The sequence below is a fragment of the Acomys minous genome (genome assembly GCF_964271855.1).
Source record: "Acomys minous genome assembly, chromosome: 16".
NCBI classification, from domain to species: Eukaryota; Metazoa; Chordata; class Mammalia; order Rodentia; family Muridae; genus Acomys; species Acomys minous.
The window spans coordinates 58,588,533-58,614,741 of record NC_140498.1 but is presented as its reverse complement, the minus strand read 5'-3'; the positions used below and the strand labels follow the sequence as shown (position 1 = coordinate 58,614,741).

General features: G+C 46.0%; 1 protein-coding gene across 7 annotated transcripts in view; it reads right to left on the bottom strand.

Moving 5' to 3' along the window:
• CDK8 (cyclin dependent kinase 8) overlaps positions 1 to 24,606 on the bottom strand; it is a 68,779-nt gene extending 44,173 nt beyond the window's left edge. For 3 of the 7 annotated variants that reach the window (XM_084761796.1, XM_084761797.1, XM_084761800.1), the window contains exon 1: positions 23,954 to 24,606. In XM_084761796.1, the coding sequence (XP_084617922.1) occupies positions 23,954 to 24,081 (128 nt within the window). In that variant the 5' untranslated portion in view covers positions 24,082 to 24,606. Of the gene's footprint in view, positions 1 to 6,772; positions 6,870 to 23,953 lie in introns of those variants that run through there. The other 4 variants (XM_084761799.1, XM_084761795.1, XM_084761794.1 and 1 more) reach the window with 4 other exon arrangements.
• Between the last annotated feature and the right edge of the window lie 1,603 nt (positions 24,607 to 26,209).

The window sequence follows — 26,209 nt, the reverse complement described above, 5'->3', positions numbered from 1 at the left end:
ACCAGTGGCCACCAACCAACTGCTTAGCGGCCCTGCTAACAGCCTCAGGACATGTCCACCACAATCCCCCACTTCCCCACCCTCCAGGACTTAACAGAGTGGCATCATCAAGTAGCTGGGTAATTTACTGTGGAAGGGAGATCCATGGTGCAAACCAAACCACCATGGGAAATGTCCCTCTAGTGTCCTCTCCATAAAGTCTCCCTATTCAGCAAGCAGACCACACCTAATTTGGACACTGTTTATGGATATGTCCTTATTTAAATCAAGTCTGACTTTCCGAACCCAACGGGAGCATGGAGGTAAAAGCACAACTCTCACCTCAAAAAAGGGAAGAGACAGTTTATTCTGGAGCCAAAGACAAGTGACTGTGTCCTGGGAACACATACTCACCTTACCTATGTGTTGGTCCAACTCCAAATCAGTTCCATGAAGTTTTATACGACAAAACAAAGTAAACCATACATCAAGGCACTTTAAAAATACATTATTGTTGCTGATGTAGTGGCACACTCCTTTAACCCCAGCACTCGCACTCGGGAGGCAGAGGCAGGTGGATCTCTGTGAGTTCAAGGCCAGCCTGGTCTACAAAGTGAGTCCAGGACAGCCAGGGCTACACAGAGAAACCCTGTCTCAAAAAACCATAAATAAAAAAATAAAGTTGGGAACATGACTGCAAAGCTGGGGAATCTATGCTGTCTCAAGACATTCTTAGGTTGGGAGAAGCGAGGATCTGTGAGGTGGACCATAAATAGCTGGGGGCAGAGGGCTAAAGGCAGCCTAAGATAACTTCTGCTTTTGTCTTGTAATGTTGCAGCCTCTCCATGCCATGAAGTTCCATTAAGTCAGTATTTGTAGTTACAGCTTCTTTTCTGCAACTCTGCCCCAAGGGAAGACGGTCTACTGACGATTGCAGATTTGTTAAGAGTGAATCCAAACACCTGCCCAGAGTTCTGGAAGCAGAAGCTCACAGGAAGATGACAGAGACAACGGGAAGGGGCAGAGCGGGGAGGCCGACTCACTCAGGATCTGGACTGCAAACAGATGCACCTCTGCCTCTGCAGCCCCGTTATCTTGCAGAGCCCAAGCCCAACACTTTTGTTTGTGTCTGTAGAGACAGGCTTCCTTGTTGTCCACACTGAACTAGAAGTGTTGGGCCCGGGCTGGCCTCAGTCTCAGAACACCTCTGGCCCTAGGCTGAGATCACAGGCTACAAGCCACCAACCTGAGCTGCACACGTTACCTCATCTGTACCACCTCCTGAAGGCTGAAGGCTGCATGCATTTCCTGATGCTCCTCTTTGATGAGCTCTCCCTTCAGGAAGGGAGCAGTTCCTTAGGGCAGCCCTGCCCCAAGCACCCTCCATGTTTTCAGTAAGCCCTGGAGCAGATCAATTCTCGTGGCACTACTCCAGTGGGTGGTACTGTCTGAAAATAGGAATAAGCAAGCCCTCACTCTACATTTTCCTACCTTAGCTCAGAGAAGACACAAGGCAACCTGAGGAGGCGTAAGCCCCAGTGCATGTAACTAAGAGGTAAGAGCAGAGAGTCACTGAGTAGCAGAGGCAGAAGCTTGCCGTCTCCCAGTCCCATAGTGGGTGAGTACTAAAGGGTTTAACTAAATCCTCCATACCCAAGCCTTTCCTGAGGACAGACTTCCAATTTAAAATGACGATTCAGCACCTTCCTTCTCTGAACTTACCTAATTATCATAAAACTTTCCAGCTACTCATACATGAGATCTGACCTTGGTAAAAGTTCTGGCGTTACTTCACGGGAATCAGAGACCAAAAGTCTCATGACACAGGGATCAATAACCACCACCCACTTCTGAGAAAGTCAGAATACACAGAGACTTCTATTGACTTGGTTTCGAGGTCTTATTCTGTTACATGTGTGTATACTCATACGCCACATGAGTGAGGTGCCAGCAGATAGATCCCATGGAGGTGGTTACAGGCAGCTCTGTCTGACGTGAGTTCTGGAAGCTGAACTCAGGTCCTCTGCAAGAACAGTAAACACTCTTAACCACTGAGGCATCTCTACAGTCTGGTTGAAAGGTTTCTAAACTCCAAGGTTATTTGCACTGTACAATATTTTTTACTCATTGAAGAAAACACACTCAGCAAGGAGCCTCCTTCATATAACAGCCTATAACTTTATCTCTCCTGTATTTCCATTAGTACTATAATGTGTCATAGGGCAGCAAAGGTGATGGTTGATTTTCACATCAAATCGCCACAATCAGCACGCTCTAAGGTGGAGCTGTCCTGCCTTAACTGATATGGAAAGACCCACCCCAGGTGTGGGCAGCACCTTCTGAGAACAGCACGCATAAAGAAGGGCCGTGGCAGAAGATAAAATGCCTTTTTTGAGCCTGGCCCTCCCTGTCATAGAGTTGATCTACACCGTTGCTGCTGCTGATACCTTTACTAATTTCAAAACTTTTCAGGCTTCTGTTCCGTGGCTCTCCAAGAACCCTTTGAGGCTAAGACCGGGACTACTCAGGTACCCTAGCTTTATGGCTTGGGCCAACTATTGGGCTGTCAGTGTTCCCAGTGAGAGACAGCTACTACAGGACAACTCTAACCACTGAGACACAAAGCCTCAAGGACCAACACAGTACTGGAGTCTTGGCATTGGCATCAGGTATGAGATAGCTGATGTTAGTATTGTAGCATAAGCTAATATAATAAAATCTGCATTTTTTTCACCCTATCAGTTTTGTTCCTCAACAGCAGTGGTTTTCAACCTTCCTAATGCTGAGACCCTTTAATAAAGTTACTCATGTTGTGGTGAACCCCCAACCATAAAGTTATTTCTGTTGCAATTTCATAACTAATTTCACTACTGATCTGAATCATAATGTAAATATCTGTGTTTTATGACGGCTGTGGACAGGCCAGTCAATGCCCCACGCCACCAGCCTCAAAGGTTGAGAAGTGCTGCTCCAGAGAATGAACGCTACTACAGCAAACTAGTGTTCAAGAACTAAATTCAGCCCGTGGTCCCTTAATATTCTGCCCACAAGCTATATGTTTTTATATATTTCAAACAACGGCTTAAAATATACCCATCTATCCTTCCCACATTCCACAGAAGAGAGACTGCCTGTTACCATCAGATCTAAACGTTTGCGCTCTGGCTTCCTTCAAGGGAAGTCTGTTGATCCATGCTAACTCGTCCACTTCCTAAAAAGGGAGAAACTAGTGCAGATAAGCTATGCCCTACATAGACACCAGGCACACGAGGACATTCTCACTGAGCTGGTTGCTGATGGGTCATAATTTAGTAAGAAGGCCAAGTCATTAGCTCAGTGGCAAAGCACTTGTCTAGGACACCAGAGTCTGGTCCCCAGCGTTACAGAGACAGCTTCTGGTGATCTCAGGATGGGTTCTCTGGTACCAGTGGTTTAGAAGTTGAATCTGGAAACGTGTGAAGATTACACACTCTGGTATGGAGACAGACAGACGACTCCATTTACAATACTACCAGGAAACTCTTCACTAAGTGTGCCGAACATGTGAAGGTCCAGGCCTCGGTTTTCACAAGCATAATCCATGATCAGGATCGTACAGGTCACTCTGACAAGGTCTGTTGCAAGGCTACCCAATGCTTTCATGTAACTATTTCCCCACTGCACTGCCACCCCACCCCCACCTGCCCTGTGTGTGCTTAGTGTGTTCTGGCTACTGCTTTTCTTTATTCTTTGGTTAGACTTGAGTTTTTCATTGCTGGAAATCTACAGCTCCAACCGGAAGTTGTAAAAAAACAAAATGAAGAACCCACTGGCCTACTGGCTGCTAGGGGGTGGGGCTGGGGTGGAAGAGCAGAGATAGAGGCTTTGGGACGGGCCTGTGGGACCTTGTCCACACGAAAAACTCAGGAAGGAGGAGTCCTTACTCAGCTCTGTGTTCCTAGCCTGAAAGGTGCTCCCACCCGGTCATTGCATACAGCACCGCCAATAGTCAGCAAAAGTGGAAAGAGTTAGTAAAGCCTGAAGAGGGCCGTGAACCCCTGCAGTATAAAGATCAAGACTTTCTGGGGCTCTGTCACACCCCAACAAAGAGTCAGGACAGAGCAGCCACCTGAGGAGTGTTGTCTGCATTTATAGACGCCATGCTGAACCAGAAGGCCTGGCCAAATTCTGTAGAGCAAGAATGCAAGCTGCTAGTCCAGTACTGTTATCACTGGCACTGCTCTGCTCTGTGTTCCACAGTAAAACACTGGGGCCTGGAGAGCCCGAGGAAGGGTAGCAGTTTATTTAATTCACACTTCATCTGGTCATAGCTTCTGGCTGCCAGTCTGAGGCAAAACAGAGCATTATGGGAAGGAAGCAGAAGTTGTCTTTGTGTTCTAATCTCTTCCCTGGTTTCATAAAGCCTCCTGTATTTTGTGGTGGGCATTTATCTCCAAGGTCCCAGTTCTTAAACATATTCAGGTGAGTTTCCACCTTTTTAAATTCACCACCATGACCTTGGGGATGATTTCAAAGAACATACAGGCCCTAGTGCACACATTTTCCCTTTAGGGGCTACCCAGCTGCTTTCGTAATACACCTGGTTTTCCATGGAGCTAAACTCAACTGTAAAGTGTTTTTATAAATGAGAAACCTGTTGGTCATAGAAATGTGACTCTTATCTTCACCAAGGTAGTATCTATGAATTCTTTGGGGCAGCTAGCTTTGTAACATACTACACAAACACAGCCCTCAGCTGAGGACTCAAGGGTAACGAGTGTATATTCAGAGGTAATTTAGTACTCTTTTGGGTTTTTCTGTTTTTCAAGACAGGGTTTCTCTTCTAGTCCTGGCTGCCCTGGACTCACTGTGTAGATCAGGCTGGCCTGGTACTCACAGAGACCCCAGCGATCCCCCAGCCTCTGCCTCTGAGTGCTGGGACTAAAGACGTGCGCCACCACGCCCGGCCTTCACACTCAGTACTGATACTGAAAAGCCTCAGCAGCTGCTCCTGCTACTCTACACGGCTCTGCCATGACGGTCTGCCACCTCAGTCTAAACACACCCAGTGGATCTTAGGAAAGCAACTAATACAATGTGTATCTGTTACCTTCATGCACTTATGTTCCTCTGTGTTAGAGAATATTTGATCCCACTGTGAACTCTAAGATTGTGAACTGTAAAACCCTGTTTCTTTCCCTCTCTCTTTCCTTCTTCCTTTCTTGGTTTTTCCAGACAGAGTTTCTCTGTGTAACAGCCCTGGCTATCCTGGAACTCACAGAGATCCACCTACCTCTACCTCCCAAGTGCTGAGATTAAAAGCGTGCGTCCTAGCACTGGGCTAAAATCCTGTTTCTTGTTTGGTGTGGTTGAGCCCTAGCAAACACCTTTAATCCAAGAGTTTTCTGTACAGGGATTTAATAGCTAGCCCTAGGTCAAGGGGTGGAGCAAGAAACGAGCTGACAGGGAGGGGTCAGAGTAAGAGGAACTTTGAGAGAAGGGTATTTAATACAGCGTGGATAAGAAGGGGGTTTTTGAGCTTTGAACTAGCAAGCTCTTTGGCTTTGAGGTTTTTTGTTTTTTGTTTTGTTTTGTTTGGCTTTTCCTCCTGGGCTATGAGTTGAGCTTGTGAGTTTTTTGGACTTTTTCCTTTGAGACCTGAGCTGAATAGGAAGGTCAGCTGGGTGCTTTCTCTGCCTCTCTGACCTAGCAGATTTTCACCCAAGAATCCGGCTCCCAAGTCTTTATTAGTAATACCGAACAATTTGGGATTTGTTTTCATTAAAGCATTATGTATATGATACCAAAGTGGGTTATAAAAACTCATATAAATTGAAATTGTTAAAGTAGCCCAAATTCCTTATAGATCATAGAGGAAGAGGGTGGGGGAGTCCTCAGCTCCCGCAGCCCTGCAGGCTGTGCTGACCACCTGTCCTAACACGCTAATTAAAACAAAGCAAAAGTCAAGTGATAGAGAGAAACAAAGGGAAGAGTTTTAATGAAAGCAGCTGCGCTGAGGGAGTGAGCAGACAGGTCAGACACCCCTGAGTCCATCTTATTATAAGGAGCCAGACTTTGGATTTGACTTAAAACTGGGACAGAAGGAGAGAGACAAACTCCCGAGCAGACTTAGCCAAGGTGTGGTCTCCCTTTACCATTCTCTCAGTTTTGGTCCACAGATGGTCCAAGCAAGTCCCCACTGCCTGAAGGGACAGACTGGCTCCTGCTGGAAGACTATTCCTGCAAGGGACTCTGCCCTCATGGGTAAATGCAAGTGGATGGATAAACAAATAAAGGAATAAATGTGGAACAGAATACATTACAGGTCTGGGCTCATCAATGTTCAAAGGCAAAACTTCTACCTAGAGATTTGGCAGAACGTCTTGTACTTATTCTGTATTTATAGCTCGCTAAGGCCAAATTGGTTCTAAATATAATGATGGTTCCTAACATCTTATTATAAAACTTTCTGAGTGGGTAGGACCACACACAAGTCACGCCCAGACATACAACAGACAAAAGAAAAGATAATTTAAAAGTTTTTTTTTAAATCCATATGTGAAGATGCGAAGGACTGTTGGGAAGCATTTCCTGCATCCCGCTGGCCACAAAGCGTTTAGCGTAATCACAGCTGTGAGACGCTGGCGTGGCAGGAGAGAAGAAGGGGAATACAGCTGAAGAGCTTTTCCTACAGCTCAGCTCCTTTGTCTTCTCAAGTGTTAGGTGTTGTCATGAGGAAGACTTGGCCCTTCCAGTGGACAGCGCGGGCTGCAGGTGGTGCCCTTCTCAGTGGCCCTCAGCGCATCGCACTGACCTGCTGAACATACTTGTCAGATGTGATAATGCTGAGATTCGGAATCTGGCTCAGATGAGCAGCGGACACCACGCAGCCCTGGTAGTTGTGTATAATCCACCGCCTCCATGATGCGCTCCACCATCAGGGACCCTCTCCTCTGTGACGTTTCTTCCCCCAGCACGGCACTGGGCCAGATGAGTTGCTGCTGTTGTTGGCTGTCTATGCTGGTCATGACCCACTTTAGACTCAAATAAGAAAATCAGTTGAAATTGTTTTTATCTAATGTCAGGTCCATCATATAAAAGAAATATAAGCACTGAATAATAAGCCATTAGCAAAAAAACAAAGAAACACATTCAAGGGATGTATAAGATAATCACATTTATTAAAAATGTATTCCAGAATCAAAGAACAAATTTAACAATACAAAATCTGCAATTAGTTTTGCACAAGCCAAATAAGTAAGCATACTGACTACCTTGGACTCAAGTCAGGAACTCAGACATCTAAACACCAAAGTCCACAGACAGAGGTAGCACTCACAAAAGCAGAGCAGAAACCCAATAATCCATCCACCAAAGAACAGGAGAGTGAGCAAAATGTAGCACACACTACCCTAAGAAGGGCCTCAAAAGCATCACACAGGCTTTACAGTACAAGAAGCAGTCAGTCAAGACACCACCGTGCACTGTTTATATGAAGTCGTCGAGAATAAGCAATTCCAAAAACGGAGAGTAGACTGGGGGTCACCTAGCTCTAGGACTGGGGCAAACAGGAGTAGCTCAGCCCACGGTTTCCTTTTTTGGAGTGGAGAGGAGCGGAAGAGGCAAAACAGTAAAGTTAGATCTTAGTGATGGCTGCAGTTTAATGACTGCATGAAAAGTCATCAAACCAGGTACCTTAGGGGGACTACTGAATGAAGTCTCAATAAAGCCCCAGTGAGGCCCCACGAGTAATATATCAATACATAGCTTCTTTGCAGGTGACATTTCGCCACGAAAGTAACTAGGATTTGGCTACTTAGTACTACATGACAAAATCAAAACTATGTTTTAGACACTTAATGGTAAACTAGCAGCCTAGGTTATGTTGCATTCCAAAGGGTGTCATCCATAATTGTAGCATATCTTTCATTAAAGAAAACTACAAGTGGTTGTGGTACACTCTACCGTGAGACTGGCAAGCAGTTCACTTGGGCTTCCTTAGGATGTGGTGGCGCTGATCCATGAAGCTTGTAAGAGCATCCAGCTGACGCTGTAGAACTGAAAGCCTCATCCAAAGGGCAGTATCAAGAGATAAGAGGTGAGGCTTAGATGTCCATCATCAAGCAAACAGGTAAACAAAGTCCACAGCAAAATGTTGTCAGTTGTAGGAATGAATTTATGACATCTGCAGTAAAATGGGTGGATGCAACTAGAGACTGAACGAGTCAGATTCAGAAAGACAAATGCCCAAGCATCTGCTGCCTCCTATGTAGGAAGTACTGAGGGGACAAGGGGGGCCCGTGAGGGAAGAGGTCTAAAGGGAGAGGACAGGGGAACAGGAAAGTAATGCAATATATGCCGTGAAAGTAGAAGGCAGGCCTCTCTGCAGAGAACTGTGAGGGGACTCGCCAGGAGAGGAGGCACCAGAGAGGACATCAGTAGAGCCAAATAGGTACAAATGATAATTACATATGTATCAAGAGGTTATAGCAAAACCCATTACTGTTTGTTAACCAAAAGCTTAATAAAAACCATCAGAAGTACCTTAGAAACCTCACAGTCGCTGCCTATCAATCAGCAATGATAGCTTCTGCATTAGAAGGGGCTCCGGTCCCCATTCTCCGGAGGCCAGAAAGGCCAGCGCCAAACACAACTACAGAAGGCAAGAAAGACGAAGCTACGAGCAATATGAACCAGAAAGGTCAAGCCAAATGGAGAGACCAAGGGAGAGCATGAGCAGGGAGGTAACCATGGACACAGATCGAGAGCAGGGCCACAGCCCAGCAACAGGAGCCAGGAAACTAAGACCAGCACTAAATAGAGTGGATAGAGGAGGAGCACTGAGGAGGAGCAACAGGATGACGTCAGAATCAGAAGTGAGGAAAGCAAATACAAACTAAGATGTGAAAATAATATCAACATGGTTCCTCCCACCCCACCCCCCTTTTCTGACACAGGGTTTCTCTGTGTAGCCTTGGCTGTCCTGGACTCACTTTGTAGACCAGGCTGGCCACGAACTCAGAGAGATCCACCTGCCTCTGCCTCGTGAGTGCTGGGATTAAAGGCATGCGCCACCATGCCAGGCTTCAACATGGTTCTTTATCTCAAATATAAACTAAAACATACAGATCCACACTCGTGTGGTGATGTGAAACCAGTACAAAATCCGCACAAGAATCACTGCAACACTTCTGACTTCACAACTTAACAATGTGGTCATAACACAAAAAGTATTCTGCACACATCCACTTTCTGAAGTGCTTATGTTTGGGGTTCTGATGTGACTGCAACTGTGCCAAGTTTCCAGAGGACACAGACTGCACCTCTACGGCCGGAGTGCTTGCCTGGCATGCACTAAATCCCGGTTCCATCACCAGTAATACAGACCTTGTCATGGTGACAATTCCAACAATAGTCAGGGTGTTTAGAGGACTAGAAGTTCAAGGTCACCAGACTCTGCAGAAGTGTAGACTAAGGTAAGAGAAGTCTAACTTTGTGGATATAAACAAGAGACATGTTTTCTTGATGGATGTAATCTCTATAGCCTGCCAAAAATATCACCCATGACAACAACCTTCCGGGCTGCTCTGGAGACCTGCAGAGTCCCACCTCTACATCCAAGTGAGCTATGTGCAGAGAGAGGTGAGGAGATACACTCAGTACTGTTTTCAGAGCTAAAAAAAAAATGAAACCTCAAATGCTCCAGGATGAGTCCCGTACATTAACATTATATCTGTGAAACAGAATGAGCTGGTGATGTGTGTTCCACAGGCTCACAGACATTTAAGCCCATCTATCAACAAGCCAAGCCAAGCCATGCAATACCATTACACAAATGCATGCACTACCTGTCTAAAAAGAAGAAAATATTAAACTTTCAGGTCTACCACTGCATATATGCTCCTATATGCAAGCACACAAGGAGCTACAGGGAATGGTGAGAGTAAAATTGGAGTGAAAACCGAAGACAGAGGGAATAGGGGCTGCTAGATTTCCCTGGGTATCTTTCTGTGTGTTTAAGTATTTTATTAAAGGAATACATTTTAAAAATCCAATTGTATTCAATAATAAAAAACACTATTCAAGGTATATAGCCTTTGATCTGAAATCCCACCTCAACAATTTGACACTGTAATGGGTAATTGACACCAACTGGCAACTGAAAAAGTTAAATTCTGAAGACCACTTAAATGTCTATCATCAGAGAAAAAGTTAACTAGACATATGTTTAAATGCATACATAGCAATATTCTGCAATAATAAAATGATTGAGAATATACACTATGGAAATAAATGATTTTTAAAGATTTACCCCTTTATTTACATTATGTATGAATTTGTGTTGTATGTTCTGAGTGCACATGCATGTCCCAGCATGTGCAAGGAGCTCAGGGGGTAAACAGGAGTCAGTTCTCTTTACCAGCTGAGCCACCTCATCAGCTCAAGGAAATAATTTTAATGTGTAGATTTTACTAATCTACACACACACACACACACACACACACACACACACGGGTGGGGGAGAGGAGAATGTTAGTTAGCTAATATGGAAAGAGAACCAAAATTAACTGTTCAATGGCAGAATTATGAATTTGGTTTCTTTCTGTATTTCTGGGCATTATCCGTCTTAGAAATGGGGGAGGGGGAAAAAGGTTATTTTATTTGAAAAATGAGGTTGATTTTAAACCGTATGTAATAAATATACATAAGTAAATGGAACCTACATGTTTAGCCTTAGTAATAGAACCCCAACTGGAAGTAGTTATGCTTTTCATTGCTTGGCTCTGGATTCTATGACTTTTCCTAGGAAATTCTATTCACCACAGATCATACAGAAAGGGCAACAACTGACAAAAGGCACAACCCCACCCAAGTCCAGTGCAGCAAACCAGTGAGTTTAACTGGGGTTACCACAGGGGCACAGGCAACTTACATTCTGGAGTGTTAGTCTGCTTTGAGAAAGGGTCTAAGTCCTGAACTGACTACGTACACTAGGCTGGCCTCTGCCTCCTGAATGGATGGAATTAAAGGCATGTGCCCACAGCAATTTTAATTTATAGTTCCTCAGGGAGGGGAGGGTCTCATGAGTTCCCTAGCCTAGTCCACAAGGGAAAGGTCTTGTGTAGGCTCTGATTAAGGCTGCAATGGGAGACCTCAGGCCTGGAAGGAACAGTTCTACAGTTGCTGTGTTTTTTCTGTTCTGCACAATGTCCCCTGGGCCTTGGAAAGGTGACACAGATGCATCACAACCTTCTACTATTAGGGCTGTATGTTGGGCCGCTATGCCATACTAACAGTCACTTATTCTTGGCACTCTGACCTCTGGCCACTTTACCTCTCTCCACACTGGATGGGTTCATGCTACATGGCCTGGCCCACAACCAAGGAGAAATGGGGACATGCTCTCAGCCGCTGTACCTGCCTCTAGAGCCAGCTCCCTGGCACAGTACCCAACACCCCAACACCTCTCCACGACCACACCCGGCTGCTGATCTAGGAAGACATTTCCACTCCTAGCACAGTTCCTGAAGGCAGAAAATGTTCACAGCACACTCCACCCTGCCCATCCTTAGAAGAACAATCTCCCCTGCACACTGCTCTAGCTCCGTATCCATCTACTAGCACACCAAATGCTCCTGGGCCACTCAAAACCAAGGAGACCAATTAAATGCTGTGACTGAATAGTGCCCAAACCTTGGCCCATGCCACCGAGGGAATGGGTGGGGCAGTCCCCAAGCCAGCAGATCTTCCACCTCAGCAGCAGAGTGGAGATCATACACGTCTTCCCTTTGGTGAACTTCCCAAAGCCCCAAGCACAGCACTGGGCTGGCTGTTCATTTTCCCTATGAACTCCAGCTACTCACAAGTCTTGTGTGATCCAAGCAGGACCTTTTGCCTCCTTTCTTTTGCTCCTCTCTGCTGGACAGCTTTAGCAGTTACTGAGCCAATGCACATGCCAGGCTGAGTCACTCAACTTCTCCAGAGCCTCACCTACCTTGTAAAGATCATGACCCACCATGGGTCGCACCAAAGTCTCAAAAGCCCCCTTATGTGTACCAAGGTCCCTGCTCAATTAGCTTCCTTCTTAACTCTCGGGTGAATAGGGTCTTCTTACTGGGCACTACATACTGCCTCTCTCACGCTCGGTTCCACACTACCATTTTACCTCATTTCTTTCTCTTCACTGTTTAAATATTCCCAATGAGGCAAGAGAGAAACACAGAGGACTTACAACATCATGAGGGGAAGAACCCTGTCATCCCAGAGTCGGATTAAAGGCTCTTGCCAGCAAGACAGCAAATATTCCAGCACAAATTGAGATTGCTTTCATATGTAGATATTTTTTGTTAAAACAGCAGTGAGCCAGGCTAAGTGTATGTGAGCACGGGTAAGTCTTGTCCCTTTCCCCAGATACTGCTGTAACTATAAAGCTATGCCTCTTCCCGGCCCCCGGGGGCTAGATTTTTACCTTGTTGACTGGCATTGTATCAGGTGTCCCTCAGGAACGACTCAGTAAAGACAGTGCCTTTAAGCACCACCATGATCCTATACATGATCATTGTAAAAAGAATGAGCTGCACCCCCCACCCCCCGAGAAAAGCCCTATCCACATCTGAGTATGCTCACCTCACTTTCCTCAACACCCTTTTCTCCTAATCCTCTTTCCTAAACCCATATGAAATAGCTTTAAGACAATATCCAACCTTTCCTCATGCTGGCTAACCAGGCCCACCCTACTTATGCTAAGCACTTCCGTAGACTTCATGTACTTAGCCATCTAGGATATCCCCATGCTCATCAAGAGGCCTGACACAGAGGCAAACAACTGCACCACCCAGATATCCCCAATTCTCCATCTTCACATGCATGTCTTAACACTCACAACAGAAGCCAGTCCTGCAGGAAGAAGGGACATCACTCCATTCCACATGGAGAAGGGACACCATTCTATACCACGTGGAGAAGGAACGCCATTCTATACCACGTGGAGAAGGGACATCATATACCACGTAGAGAAGGGACACCATTCTATATCACGTGGAGAAGGGACACCATTCTACACCACGTGGAGAAGGGACATCATATACCACGTGGAGAAGGGACACCATATACCACGTAGAGAAGGGACACCATTCTATATCACGTGGAGAAGGGACACCATTCTACACCATGTGGAGAAGGGACATCATATACCACGTGGAGAAGGGACACGACATACCACGTAGAGAAGGGACACCATTCTATATCACGTGGAGAAGGGACACCATTCTACACCATGTGGAGAAGGGACATCATATACCACGTGGAGAAGGGACACCATTCTACACCACGTGGAGAAAGGACATCATATACCACGTGGAGAAGGGACACCATATACCACGTAGAGAAGGGACACCATTCTACACCACGTGGAGAAGGGACACCATTCTATACCATGTGGAGAAGGGACATCATATACCACGTGGAGAAGGGACACCACATACCACGTAGAGAAGGGACGCCATTCTATACCACGTAGAGAAGGGACGCCATTCTATACCACGTAGAGAAGGGACGCCATTCTATACCACGTAGAGAAGGGACGCCATTCTATACCACAGAGAAAGGATGCCATTCTATATCACGTGGAGAAGGGACATCATATACCACATGGAGAAAGGACGCCATTCTACACCACATAGAGAAAGGATGCCATTCTACATCACGTGGAGAAGGGACACTATATTCCATGTGGAAAAGGGACGCCATTCTACACCACATAGAGAAAGGATGCCATTCTACACCCCTCAGATGCTCAGTCCTCACACATCTTAGCATTGGTTGCATGTCTCATCTCAGAAAGCAGAAAAGCAGTGTCCCTTCCAATTTCACCTTGCTTTCTACCCAGGCCCCCGGAAGCCCAAGTATTGCATGGCTTCTCCTGAGAAGTCTAACTCCGCTTACTCCAGACAGAAAGCAACAACAAATCAAAGCAATTATCCTACCCAAGTCTAGTTTGGTAAACGAATAGGTTTAATTCGGGTCACTTTCAGGCACACAGAGCAATTTCCCTGTGGTGTAGCACTCAAGAGTCCACCCCAGGGAGAAGAGAGGCTCCTGGGCCTTCAGAGTCCTCCCCACCCCACCCCATCCAGTGGGACCTCCAGAGCCCCATGTCATCAGAACCCCCAGATTTTAAGCAAGTCGTGTCCAGAGGACACCACCATAAAGGTATCAAGACATCCTTGACAATAAGATGTAGGGTACTATTTAAACTTCCCTGTCACTTTAGGAGAGCCTTTAATTTGTTTAAAATACCTTAGCCCAGACAACTCGTTCTCCCCTTGCCCTCTAGTTAAAAAGGGTTCTGATCCGAGTGTACCTGTCACTCCTGAACACACGCTCACTCTGAGAACTGTGACTCTACAATGTCTTCTATGTACAGTCAATAAGCTGTCTGCCTCACAACTCCTACTATGCAATCCAGAGTCCTTGGATACTTTGTTCTTTAGACTCAGTTTCTTGGCCTCAAGGGTAGACATTTTCTTCTCAACAGTTCTTGGTGAGTGCAGTTTGGCTCTTTTTCCTAAGCAATTCCACTATCACTCAAGACTACTACCTCAAGTATTTGGTAATTCCAAAGTCCATGTCCAGATCCCTTTTGAGGCACTAAATGCATCTGTCTAACAGACATTTCCTCTTGGATGTTTGACAGGCACGTAAACTGAACATACTAAGATTCCCTCATTACCGTTCCCCACAAGCTTGATGCTTTTTCTGTTTTCGCTCTCCATGTCCATGGCAATTACCCACAACCTTGTCCTTGACTCACCCCAATCTCCCCCCCCCCCCGCCCTTTTTTGGGTTTTTTGAGACAAGGCCTCTCTGTGTAGCCTTGGCTGTCCTGGACTCGCTTTGTAGACCAGGCTGGCCTCGAACTCACAGTGATCCACCTGCCTCTGCCTCCCGAGCGCTGGGATTAAAGGCGTGCGCCACTACCGCATGGGGACTCATCCCAATCTTTCCACCACAGCTAATAAGTCAACTAGCGCTACTAGTTCTCCTCCCCACTCCCTAACCCGTGCCACCATCTCCCCACACCTGGATTGTTACAATTTCTTAAGCACAGCTCCCTACAGTCGTCTTGATTGTGTTGCCAAACCATCTATGTCTGTACCCTGGCGATCACTCTCTGCCCTCAAATGGTCCCCATTGCCCCAAAAGAAAGTACAAAGTTCAGAACACAATTTTCAAAATACACTTATGTCGTCAACAACAAAAATAACAATTCATTTATTTTTATTTTATGTGCACTGGCATTTGGCCTGCAAGTATGTCTGGGGCGGGGGGTGGGGGGGCAGAGTTGGATCCACGGGAACTTGAGTTACAGAGTGCTGGGTACTGAACCAGGGTCCTCTGGCCCTGGTTTCCAGCCCCTCCAAGTTTTTTTTTTTTATGCCCATCTTCCCATCTCTCACTCCTGTGTATGATCTGTTGTGAACCTATCCGCTACTTCACCTCACCAAGCCTTTCCCTCATACTTCCGCACATGCTACTCAGTAGCTGCAAAGGTGGGAGCGTTAGCCTTCTCATAACTCATGAGATCCCAAAGCTACCTCAAAGAACCATGTACAACTTGATTAGCTAGCACACACTGCTGTGCTCCCTTTGAACTAGACTGCAACTCCTCCCATGTAAACAAGTTCTGGGGCACACACCTACAACCCCAGCACTTGGGGCACCCGGCTGGATGACTGGGAGGCTCTGGACAATTGAAAAGGCAGCCTGAGCTGTGTGGCGAGACCTTATCAAAAAGCAAAGAGGCGGCCAGGCAGCGGTGGCACACACCTTTAATCTGGAACTCATGAAGCAAAGGCAGGCAGCCTGGCCTACGGAGTGAGTTCTAGGGCAGCCAGGGAGGTTACATGGAGAAACTGTCTTTAAAAACTAAAAAGAGCTGGGTATGGTGACACACACCTTTAATCTCAGCACTTGGGAGGCAGAGGCAGGCAGATCGCTGTGAGTTCGAGGCCAGCCTGGTCTACAAAGAGTCCAGGACAGTCAAAGCTACACAGAGAGACCTTGTCTTGAAAAGTAAACAAACAAACAAACAACAAAAAAGAGGGGGAGATGGAGGAGGGACACAGACAGAGGAGAGGAGAGGGAGGGGAGAGGAGAGGAGAGGAAGAGGGAGAGGAGAGGAGAGCAGAGAATGTTGTTAGCTAGAAAGGAACTGGAAGAAAAGGAAGGAGTGAGGGAAATAATTTTGGGGCCACAACTGGTGCCACCCAGCTAGCTATGCTGTAATTTTCCAGTTGATGCCACCTGCCCACTCCACGCTAGCCACTGACGATACACTAGCATAACTGCTAATTACCGCCCTAGTCACACCTGGATGCCGTCCTCACGCCCTCAGAGCAGACAGCGTTCCTCCATGGCAACCTGGGAGATTACTTTTTTGCAGCCTTGTGCTACTGTACGTGCCTGCACTCCTCCCAAGCCTGTGCATTTCCTAAAGAACTAATTCACCTGTCTCCGACACATGACTAGAACCTAGTGAATAATCACTACCAAAAACATCACAGGAGCCAACTTTACAGAAAGACCCACAGCTAAAGAGAAACTACAATGAAATGCCAAATAATTAACTGATGTGATTTCACACTTAAATTAACGGTCAGTGAGGAAAAGAAGCTCTGTGCTTCATTAGCTAGCTTGTACTCAGGTAGACATTCAATTTTTGGAAACCGAGTCATCCATTAGGACACTAGGTCAAGCCACTGCAGTGGAAACAAGCACTAGCAAATGTATCCCTCCTGCGGCTTGAAATCTCCACGATTCCCTGGCTTTTCTCGGAGCAGAAGCCTTCAACCGTAAAGACGCTCCACTCACTACTCCCTATGCTCCTTCAACATTCACACAGCCTATGAATTCAGGTGTATGTGCAACAGCTGGTGGGGGCCGCAGAGTTCCTCTTTATAATAGTTAACTCAAGGGCTATATTGAACTCACAGACTTTAGGGAAATGGGTAACTGGTTACTAGTTAACCTAAATCAATCATACAAAGGAAAATAACCCACAAACTCAATACCAACATGGGTTCAGAAATCAATTCTCTCCCCCTTAATTTCTTAAGTATGGCTCAATTCTCATGGAAGCAGACTCATTTGTAAAGTGTATTTCAAAAAGCACTTAAGTTCCCAGTAGTCCGCTTCAAAGAACTTGAACAACCCACCTGGATTCTAAAGCTTGTCTTTGTTTTTGCTTTTTTCCAGCTCTGTTCAGGGTGGTGATACAGCCAGCCCAGCAACCTTTGCTTCTCATGTTATTTTTAAAAGGCACTGTATTTCTACTCTCCTATAATATACCTCAAGAACTTAACTGCAGTAACATTCCACAACTGCTAAGTATGAGTTTCAGGTGTGTACACACACACACACACACACACACACACACACACACACACACGGAAGTACTCACTGGATACCCCAAAGGACGCACCAGCACTCAATGCAGTTATACACTGAAGCAGCTATGTAATAAGCTAACGCAGGACAACTGTATCTTCTTGGGCAATGAGTGAGAGATGCTGGAGTTTCACATAAAGACAGAATAGGATGTCTAAGGCTACATGTTAGAGCCATTTCAGCCACGAGGGTGAAGTTCTGGCCTGAGAACTCATGATCTGAACTGAGAAACGCTTCTGTGACAGACGGTGGTGTGAACACTGCCCTAGACAAACCTAATGCAGCCTTGCAGACAAAACAGAAGACACCAGTCCTAAACAAGTTAATACAGACATGACAGACCGTGGTGTGAACACTGCCCTAGACAAACCAAATGCAGCCTTGCAGACAAAAATATAAGACACCAGCCCTAAACAAGTTAATACAGACACTTAAAGCCAGTGTGGAGCTGCTTTGGATGACTCAGAAATTCCAATGCCAGGTTTATGCAGAAGAGAACTGAAAACACATCCAGAAGCTCATACATGAGTTTATAATAGCATTATTCATAACAGCCCCAAAGTAGAAACAATTCAAATGTCCAAATGATGGATGCGATCTGCTTGGCGAGCACTCACCTGCTCAACCATCCCACCGACCAGTTTGCGACTCCTGCTAACTAACTGCCTTCAAGAATCCTGAGAACCACTGACACCAAGATGGATTCAAATATTAAGGTCAAAACAGCAGGCTGTGGGCCAGAGGGATGAGCCGGTTCCGCGGCCAGGAGCGCATACTTCTGCAGGAGTCAGCGCATTCCCAGCATACGGTGGCTCACAACCACCTGTAACTCCAGATGCTCTCCTGACCTCCATGGCACAGCACTCACGTCCACACACCCACTCATTCACATCATTTTAAAAACAGTAAGATTAAGTGACAATAAGTAAATGCCATCAGTTAGACATATCAGACACTTCTTGGGGTGACAAAACAGTAACTTCTAAGTAACAAGGAGACGGCCAACACCTATCTCGGATGGAACGAAGGAAAGGACTATAGTATATTTAATTCCTAGCAAGAGCTAAGGACAGAGAAAAAGCAAAGCAATAACTAGAGTTGGAGTCAATAATAAAAGGGCACCCACTCCCCATCGAGAAATTCCACGACTTCCTAAACCTTTGACTGGAAAAAGAATCTCTCTCACTCCCCTGCCCCCAACCTGCAGTCACTGCTGTTTCCACAAAAATTTAGATCCAACCCGCTGTGGAGGCAAAGCCAAAGCGGAACAAGCTGTTACCAGAGAGAGCCACAGGCAAAGCTGGGCTCTCGCTGTGTGTCAGCTCGGCGTGGAGGGCAAATTCCTGAATCAGACACCTGCATCAGACACTGCCTAGAGCGCATGGCCAACAGTACTCCAACAGACCTGCGACAAACACAGATGAGCTGCTTGGAACATGCGAGAACTACACCCCCACTGACGTCACAGCCAGTGGGAGAAAAGAACATCGGTCGGGCCTGAACTACTCCACACACAGCAAGAGCACACAAGAAAGTAAGTCAGAAAAGCGTGGCACGGAAAAGCCCACACCTGCAGGGCGCTGCAGGAAACAATAAAGGGCACGCTTTTCCTATTCCCCTCAAAATGACCTTCTGACGAGCCCTTCTCATCTTCCAAGAGTCAGTCAAGTACTGCTGACTGGGAGAGTTTCCCCATAAAATGCCAAAGTCATTCGGAGCCTCCTCCCCTGCATTACAGTAACATCATGGTGCCTATTAAATTGCTGCAATTTTGACAAGTTTCTTTTCCCAGTAGACACTTCCTCAGACAGTGGCACACAGAAAGGCCCCAGACACCTGCTGACTGGGTCAGTGACTCAAAGTAAAGCTCACATGAGCAAGTGTCAACCCTACAACTAAGAAGTAAACAAATGAGAGGAAAATAAAAGAAGAACATGGATTCTAAGCATCAAACTTGAGAATGACCTAAAGCGGAAACTGAAAATGTCGCTCAATGCCACATCGTAAGACATTCTCCGTAAATACCATGCTTCTCCCCTCTAGACACATTTTCAGAGTTTATAAGGAACACTCATTAACAAACATCCAAACTATCCAAACAACCAAAATGCAATAAGCATTGAATCCGGAGATCCTTGTGCTGCTGTTCTCTCTTGGGAACTGCCCAATTTTTCTTTTGACAGTTGATGAAAACCAATTTTTTTTATAAAAGATTTATTTGTTTATTAAGTATACAGTGTTTTGCCTGCATGTGCATGGGCACAGCAGAAGAGGGCATTAGAGTTCATTATAATGGTTGTGAGCCACCATGTGGCTGCTGGGAATGGAACTCAGGACCTCTGTAAGAGCAGTCAGTGCTCTTAACTGCTGAGCCATCTCTCCAGCCCAAAATTGCAAGAGATTCTTTTCTTTCTTTCTTTCTTTTTCTTTTTCCTTTTTTTTTTTTTTTTTGGAGGCAGGGTTTCTCTATGTAGCCTTGGCTGTCCTGGACTCACTTTGTAGACCAGGCTGGCCTCGAACTAACAGAGATCCGCCTACCTCTGCCTCCCGAGTGCTGGGATTATAGGCGTGCGCCACCATGCTGGGCTCCAATGTTAAAGCCTAAATAGGCTGATGAGATGGTTCAGTGTTTAAGGGTGCTTGTTGCTCTAGCAGAGAACCTGGGTTTGATTCCCAGTACTCACAATCAAGCACAGAAGGCTCAAGTAGGAGGATTGCTTAAGTTTGAGACCAGCCTGAGCTATAGGGTGAGTTCCAAGTCAGCTTGTGCCACACGAACCAGCAGACCCAACGGTATCTGAGGTGTCAGCGGCAGACAGGTAAGGATGCTGTCTGGAGGCTTCATGTTAGTCACAGGAACATAGGTTAAGGGCTCCAGAGTATACATATGGTGAGGACACTCGTAGGTCCTAAATGACAGTGGCTACGCTTAGCCACGTCTTCACAGGACAAATCTGCATAATGTTCAATAGCTTTTTTAGTTTTCTCAACAGTTAACTGAACGGAATAGGATTGTTCTTATAAAATTAAACAGATACATATAGAGTGCTCCAGCCAGAACCTAGGGCTTAATTATCCAACAATTTAGCGACTATCATTGCCTTATCAGTTAATTCCTGAGGTTTGCACAGAAATGACTCAAAGTTTACTGCTTCTGTTTCTCCCTCCCTCCTGCTCTCTCCCTCTTATTTCTTTCGCTTACTGAACATGACCGTAAGAGATGAAGAACACTTCTGTGGGACCAGGCATGATGCCCAAGTCCCAGCACAAGAAGCAGAGGCAAGCGGAGCTCTATGAATTCAAGGCTAGCCTGGTCTATGATCTACAGTCCTATAAACTGAAACTGTCTTTAAAAAAAAAGAAAGAAAGAAAGAAAGAAAGAAAATCGAAAAGAAAAAGGAAAGAATACTTTTGTGGGGTTTTCCCCAGAAAACTCTTACTCCAAGCTTATTTTTCTAATTTATGTGAGCATGGGTGCATAGCTCAGGGTATTGCTAACCTAAAACTGTTGACTTTCCCGCTCTAGCCAGCACTTCAGGCATGCAGCACCACTTCAGACAAATTAACTTTTTTAACACAAATGTCCAGTGACTATATTGAGAATTAAAATCTTAAAAACAAATTCTATGTCTTACATTTTTTCCCCATCTTTTCAAACTTATGTTTGGTTGTCTTACTCTTTAAAAAGAAATCCAACAGACTTAGAAAATGCCCCCCACACTCACCCTTCCTCCCAGGCCGTCCCACACCCTCTGCCTCCTACAGAGTAGTCTTTTAATGTTCAAAGAACATTTAAGAATAAACTAAAGTCGCTGGTAGTGGTAGCACACGCCTTTAATCCTAGCAGTTGGGAGGCAGAAGCAGGCTAATCTCTCATGAGTTCGAGGGCAGTCTGGTCTACTGGTCTACAGAATGAGTCCAGGACAGCCAGGGCTACAGAGTGAAACTCTGTCTTGAAAAACCAAAAAGAATTAATTCCAAGGTGTACTATGTGCACTTAAACTCTATTAATAAAAACCTGAAATTAGCACGGTTATAAAAGGCCCTTTATCTTTGTATAGTCATGCTTAAAAACTGAGTATTTCACCATCTCCTGCATTCCTTACAGTGCTAATTTTTTTTAATCTGGCATGTGCTATAGAAAAGTAGTGTTACTAATTCATTATGCCCAAATATCATGCTATTTCCTAAATTTTAACAATTTAGCAAGTCAATTCCTCTAGTATTAAATTATTTTCCCTCATATTCTGTTTACTGGACAGCTGAAAGAAACCTTTTCATGTATTCATTTTAACAGCCAAATATGTCCAAGCAAAGGTATCTCCATTATTTGATTTTATTGTAGGGCTTAGGATTCTCTCTAAGTGTTGCTACCTGTGTAAGTTCCTTGAGGACTATGGCATCTCAGTGGCAGAATATACAATTTAATTTGAAAGTAAATCAATACCAAAAGCAACTGACTTGATCATCTTGTTATAAAAGATTAAAATAGCCACAAATTGTATTATACCAAGTCTAAAAACCGGTAAAATTATGCTTCACTGACAGAAGATCAAAGAACCTCATAAATACAATGTAGCACTTTACTAGCCTGGCCTTATAAACAAGCCAAACTGAAAAATAGTCCCTGTGGAAAACAAAACCATCCCAATTCTAAAACTCTCTTGACATTTGATTCACTACAAACAATAATTTAAAGTTCATCACAATAAACAGAACCATTAAATGTTGCTGGAAAGCAAACCCAAAGGATTACAGCCTAAAACACAATGCGCCCCTAAATGCAAATGTCCACCGGCAACGCCGGAACAGCTAAGGAATGAACCCTCACTGACAGCAGCTATTTTAAGCCCGGCCACCAAGCAGTAAGAGGTGTTCACAGTACCTTCCTCCATACACATTACATACTTAAAAACAAACGAAGAAAAAACATGATCAAACACATTTCCATATTTCATCAGCTTAAACTGGCAACTTGTGAAGCCAGAATGGGGTTATTTAAATCACCTGCACTTTTAAAAATAAACCACACTCCGGTGAAATGTGTCTTGGGAGTGAAAATTTTATGACCACATCCCAAACTAGGTAATACTGAGGGCTGGAAGATGCTTTAACCCTTTTGATAATTATTAAGCAGCAAATTGATTCAGATTTATTTAAATGATTCATTAATAAAATGTTGATGATACAAACCTAGTTAGACAAGATTTAAGGAGGGCTCTGGATGTCACTGCTTTACACACTCTGCTAAGCAGTGCTTTTAAACCCACATGGCTCCCAGAGCCTCCAGTTTCCCGTCCCCACCTTCTGCCCATAGGTGCACGCTTTCACTGTCGCACAAAAGCACTGGAATACACTATGAACTAGAAAGGTATTCCAGTAAAGTGAAGTGTTTGATAAACAGATACTTCCTTCTCCATTATCCAGACTATGAGAAGTATTTATAAATTAAGTTCCCTCGAAAAGAACTCACTGCAGCTTTAGTGGTTTCACTTTGTAGAGCTAATGCAGTTCTGAATATGCACTCCTGTGAATACAAAAAAAAAAAAAGTCATTTTCTGAACCGCCAAGTAGCAACCAGCCAAACAAGGGCTGCTCCAGGAAAGCTGTTTCTAATAACCCCCTGCCAAAAAAAACCTGTATAATGAGATGTGACAATCTTTCCGATAATTTCCTACTGTCAAAGGCAGAGATAATATCTACTTGTACAATAGGAAAACGAGAAATTAATAAATATTTTCTCCCAAACTAAGAATTACTTGTCCTTTTGTCAATATTACAATGCAGTCATCTACTGACAAAGGAAAAAAATGAGTGCCTTCACTTTACTGTTAAGAAGCAAAATTGGGAGCATTTCCAGTCATGGGTTTAATTTGTTTCTATGAGAGAATGTTTAAAGCTGAAAGAATAAAGTTCACTGACAGCTGATGAACGCTGGTTTAAGAGATAGCCCCCATGTGTCACTTCTTTTTTTTCCCCATACCATCCACTCTGCACCAAATCCCCATTGTTCCGCATAAAAAGTCACAGTTAACGATACCTGAACAACAGCTGCTACATTTACGCTACATACAGATGATCCTCCAAGGCACTCTCCATAACCGCCTTTACTCGCTGCCTCCTTTCTCCCAATCAAAACCAAATTTGGTCATCAACTGATCACAATTGATAAGGGAAACAAGATCACAATTTCTCTTCCAGACTGATGGGTATCACTCCAGGGGCGGAGGAGCTAGTCCCCTCAAAAGGTTACCGTGATAAATCGACCAAAGAAAAATCATACATATTTAAGCAGGCATTTTATAATGATGGAGGAAAAAAAAAAAAACCCAGCCTGAACTATCCTGAAATCCACACACACACACACACAAAAAGGTACACGACTTCTCCCTCTTGCACGCAGGCTTTCTTGTGGGTCTGGATTCCCGGGACACCACTTCCTCCCCCCGAGCAGGCTGGCCAGGACGGAGGAGGCAGTCTCGGAGGAAGTGTGGACCCCGGCCGGCCACCTGCCTCCCCAGCCAGCCTCGAGGACACCCACACTCACCCATCTTTCCTCTTCGCCTTGTAGACGTGCCCGTAAGTGCCTCGACCAACTTTGCAGCCCTCGTATTCAAACAGGTCCTCGACCCGCTCCCGCTCGCTGCTCAGCTTCACTTTAAAGTCATAGTCCATTGTCACAGCCTCCCGGGTCGGGGTGCCGGGGCGCGGGGCCGAGGCCCGCCGTGGGCACCGGGCCGCGCGGCAGCAGCCGCAGCAGCCCCCGAGCTACAGCTGCCGGCCGCAGCACCGGCCCGCCTCACGCGGCGACGGCAGGGGGGCCCCGCGCGGGCGCCCGGGACATCCAGGGGAGCGCCGGGCGGTCCCCGCGGGCGCGCGGCTGCAGGGACGCGCTGGCGGGGGTGGGGAGGGAGGGGGGGGCGGGGAGCGGCGTCCGCCCTTGTCCCCGCGCTCCCGGGGCGCCGGCTCGGGATGGCCGCGCGCGTGCCGCTGCGGGTGCGGCGCGGGGCGGCCACGGCCGGCTCCGCTGCTCGCCCACGCGCGTCCGCGCCTCGCCGTCGTCCACACGCGCTCACGCGCACTCAGGCTGCCATCTGCCCGACACCCCAGCGACGCCACACACACAACAGCCGGCAGCTCCTCCGAGCGAGGAGGAGGAGGAGGAGGAGGAGGAGGAGGAGGAGGACGAGGAGGAGGGGGAAGGAGGAGGAGAGTGGGGGGGGTGAGGGCGCGGAACACGGCAGCCGCTGTCGTAAAAGCGTCGCGAAGCCTCGCGCTGCCCCCGCCCCCACCTGTGAGCGGCTGGGGAGGTGGCAGCCGCCTCTCCTGACGCCGGCACGCTAGAGCGCCTCGCTCAGCCGCCGCGCGAGCTTGCTGACAGACTCACCACGTGGACCAACCCGGTCGGCGGCGCGGCCAGAAACGACAAGGCTCATTTGCACCGGTGGCTGCAGTGCCGCCTCCACCGCGAGTGCAGAGCGTTGCATGATGGGATTGGTAGTCCATCACGCAACGAGTTTCGGCTGCGTGGAGATTATTTTCCCCCAAAGCCATATCTCTGCAGGCTGACTTAGCCCATATAAGCTTAGCATTAAACACTCGTAACTGAGAGGCTTGTTTTGGAGTCAAATTACTGTTCCCTCCACCCCTAAGCCCTCAGGTTTTTTTTTCTATTATAGCCTCTACCTATCTCTAAATACCACAATAAACTACGTAGTTGTATTTATGGTTTCTCTTCTTTCATCTGACTGCATATTTCATGAAGTTCTCGGGGCTTGCAGGTGCCGGGCAAGTAGCATTATACTTCCAGCCATTTTTCCAAGTTATTTTCGCATCAGTGAATACTGAGCTCCGCTGACACAAAAAATACAATTATCACCTTGAAGAGAATAAGATTTTACTCTAGAGCCAAATATGGGTGATCACGGCTAAGAGACACAGATTTTAAGTTACCACGAATTCCAACTCGATAACAATTTAATTACGTTTTTATACCAAGAGAACAAACTTAGTGAAGGAGGCTGAGGAGCCGGCTAGACTGATAAAAACGCTTGCCACATGGCATAGTTTGATTTCTGTTGCTGTGATAAAACGCCATGTCCACATACAACATGAGGAGGAAAGGGGTTCTATAAACTTCCAGGTAACTGTCATCAAGAAGCCAAGTCACCTTTGCTTTGAAAAAAATGTCTGTAAGTCATACACGTTTATGTGTGCCTGTAATACTAAAGCTAGGGAGCAGCAAAATGACCAGTTAGTTTTGCTGATGTGATTTGCTCAAAGTTCCATGAAAGACATCAACCTCTAACCTCCAGACACAGGCATTCATACATACGTGCATACACAAGAATGCTTACACACACACACAAAGAGAGAGAGACAGACAGACAGACAGACAGACAGAGACAGAGACAGGCAGATACATCGGTGGAAACATCACATAGGCTGATGGTAGAAGAAGCAAGCCCGTGCCGGCTATGGGCCTTAAATGCGCTATAATGGCAACTCTTAGCTTTTGGGTTAGTGGGATAATGGTCTGTTTATGTGCTCTTGGGAAATTTAACTATTAAGTAGCTGTTAGGTCACAAACATAGCCTCTTAGGTGGCTGAAATAGGCCAAGATCATTTGTCTTCCACTCTGTAGCGTCCCAGCTTTCTACAGTTGTGGAAGTGTTTTGTTTTTCTTTTCATTTGTTTTTATGTACATTGGTGTCTTGTCTGCATGTGTGTCTGTGTGAGGGTGAGCTGCCATGTAGGTGCTTCTGGGGTTTGAACCCAGGGGTCCTCAAGAAGAGCAGTCAGT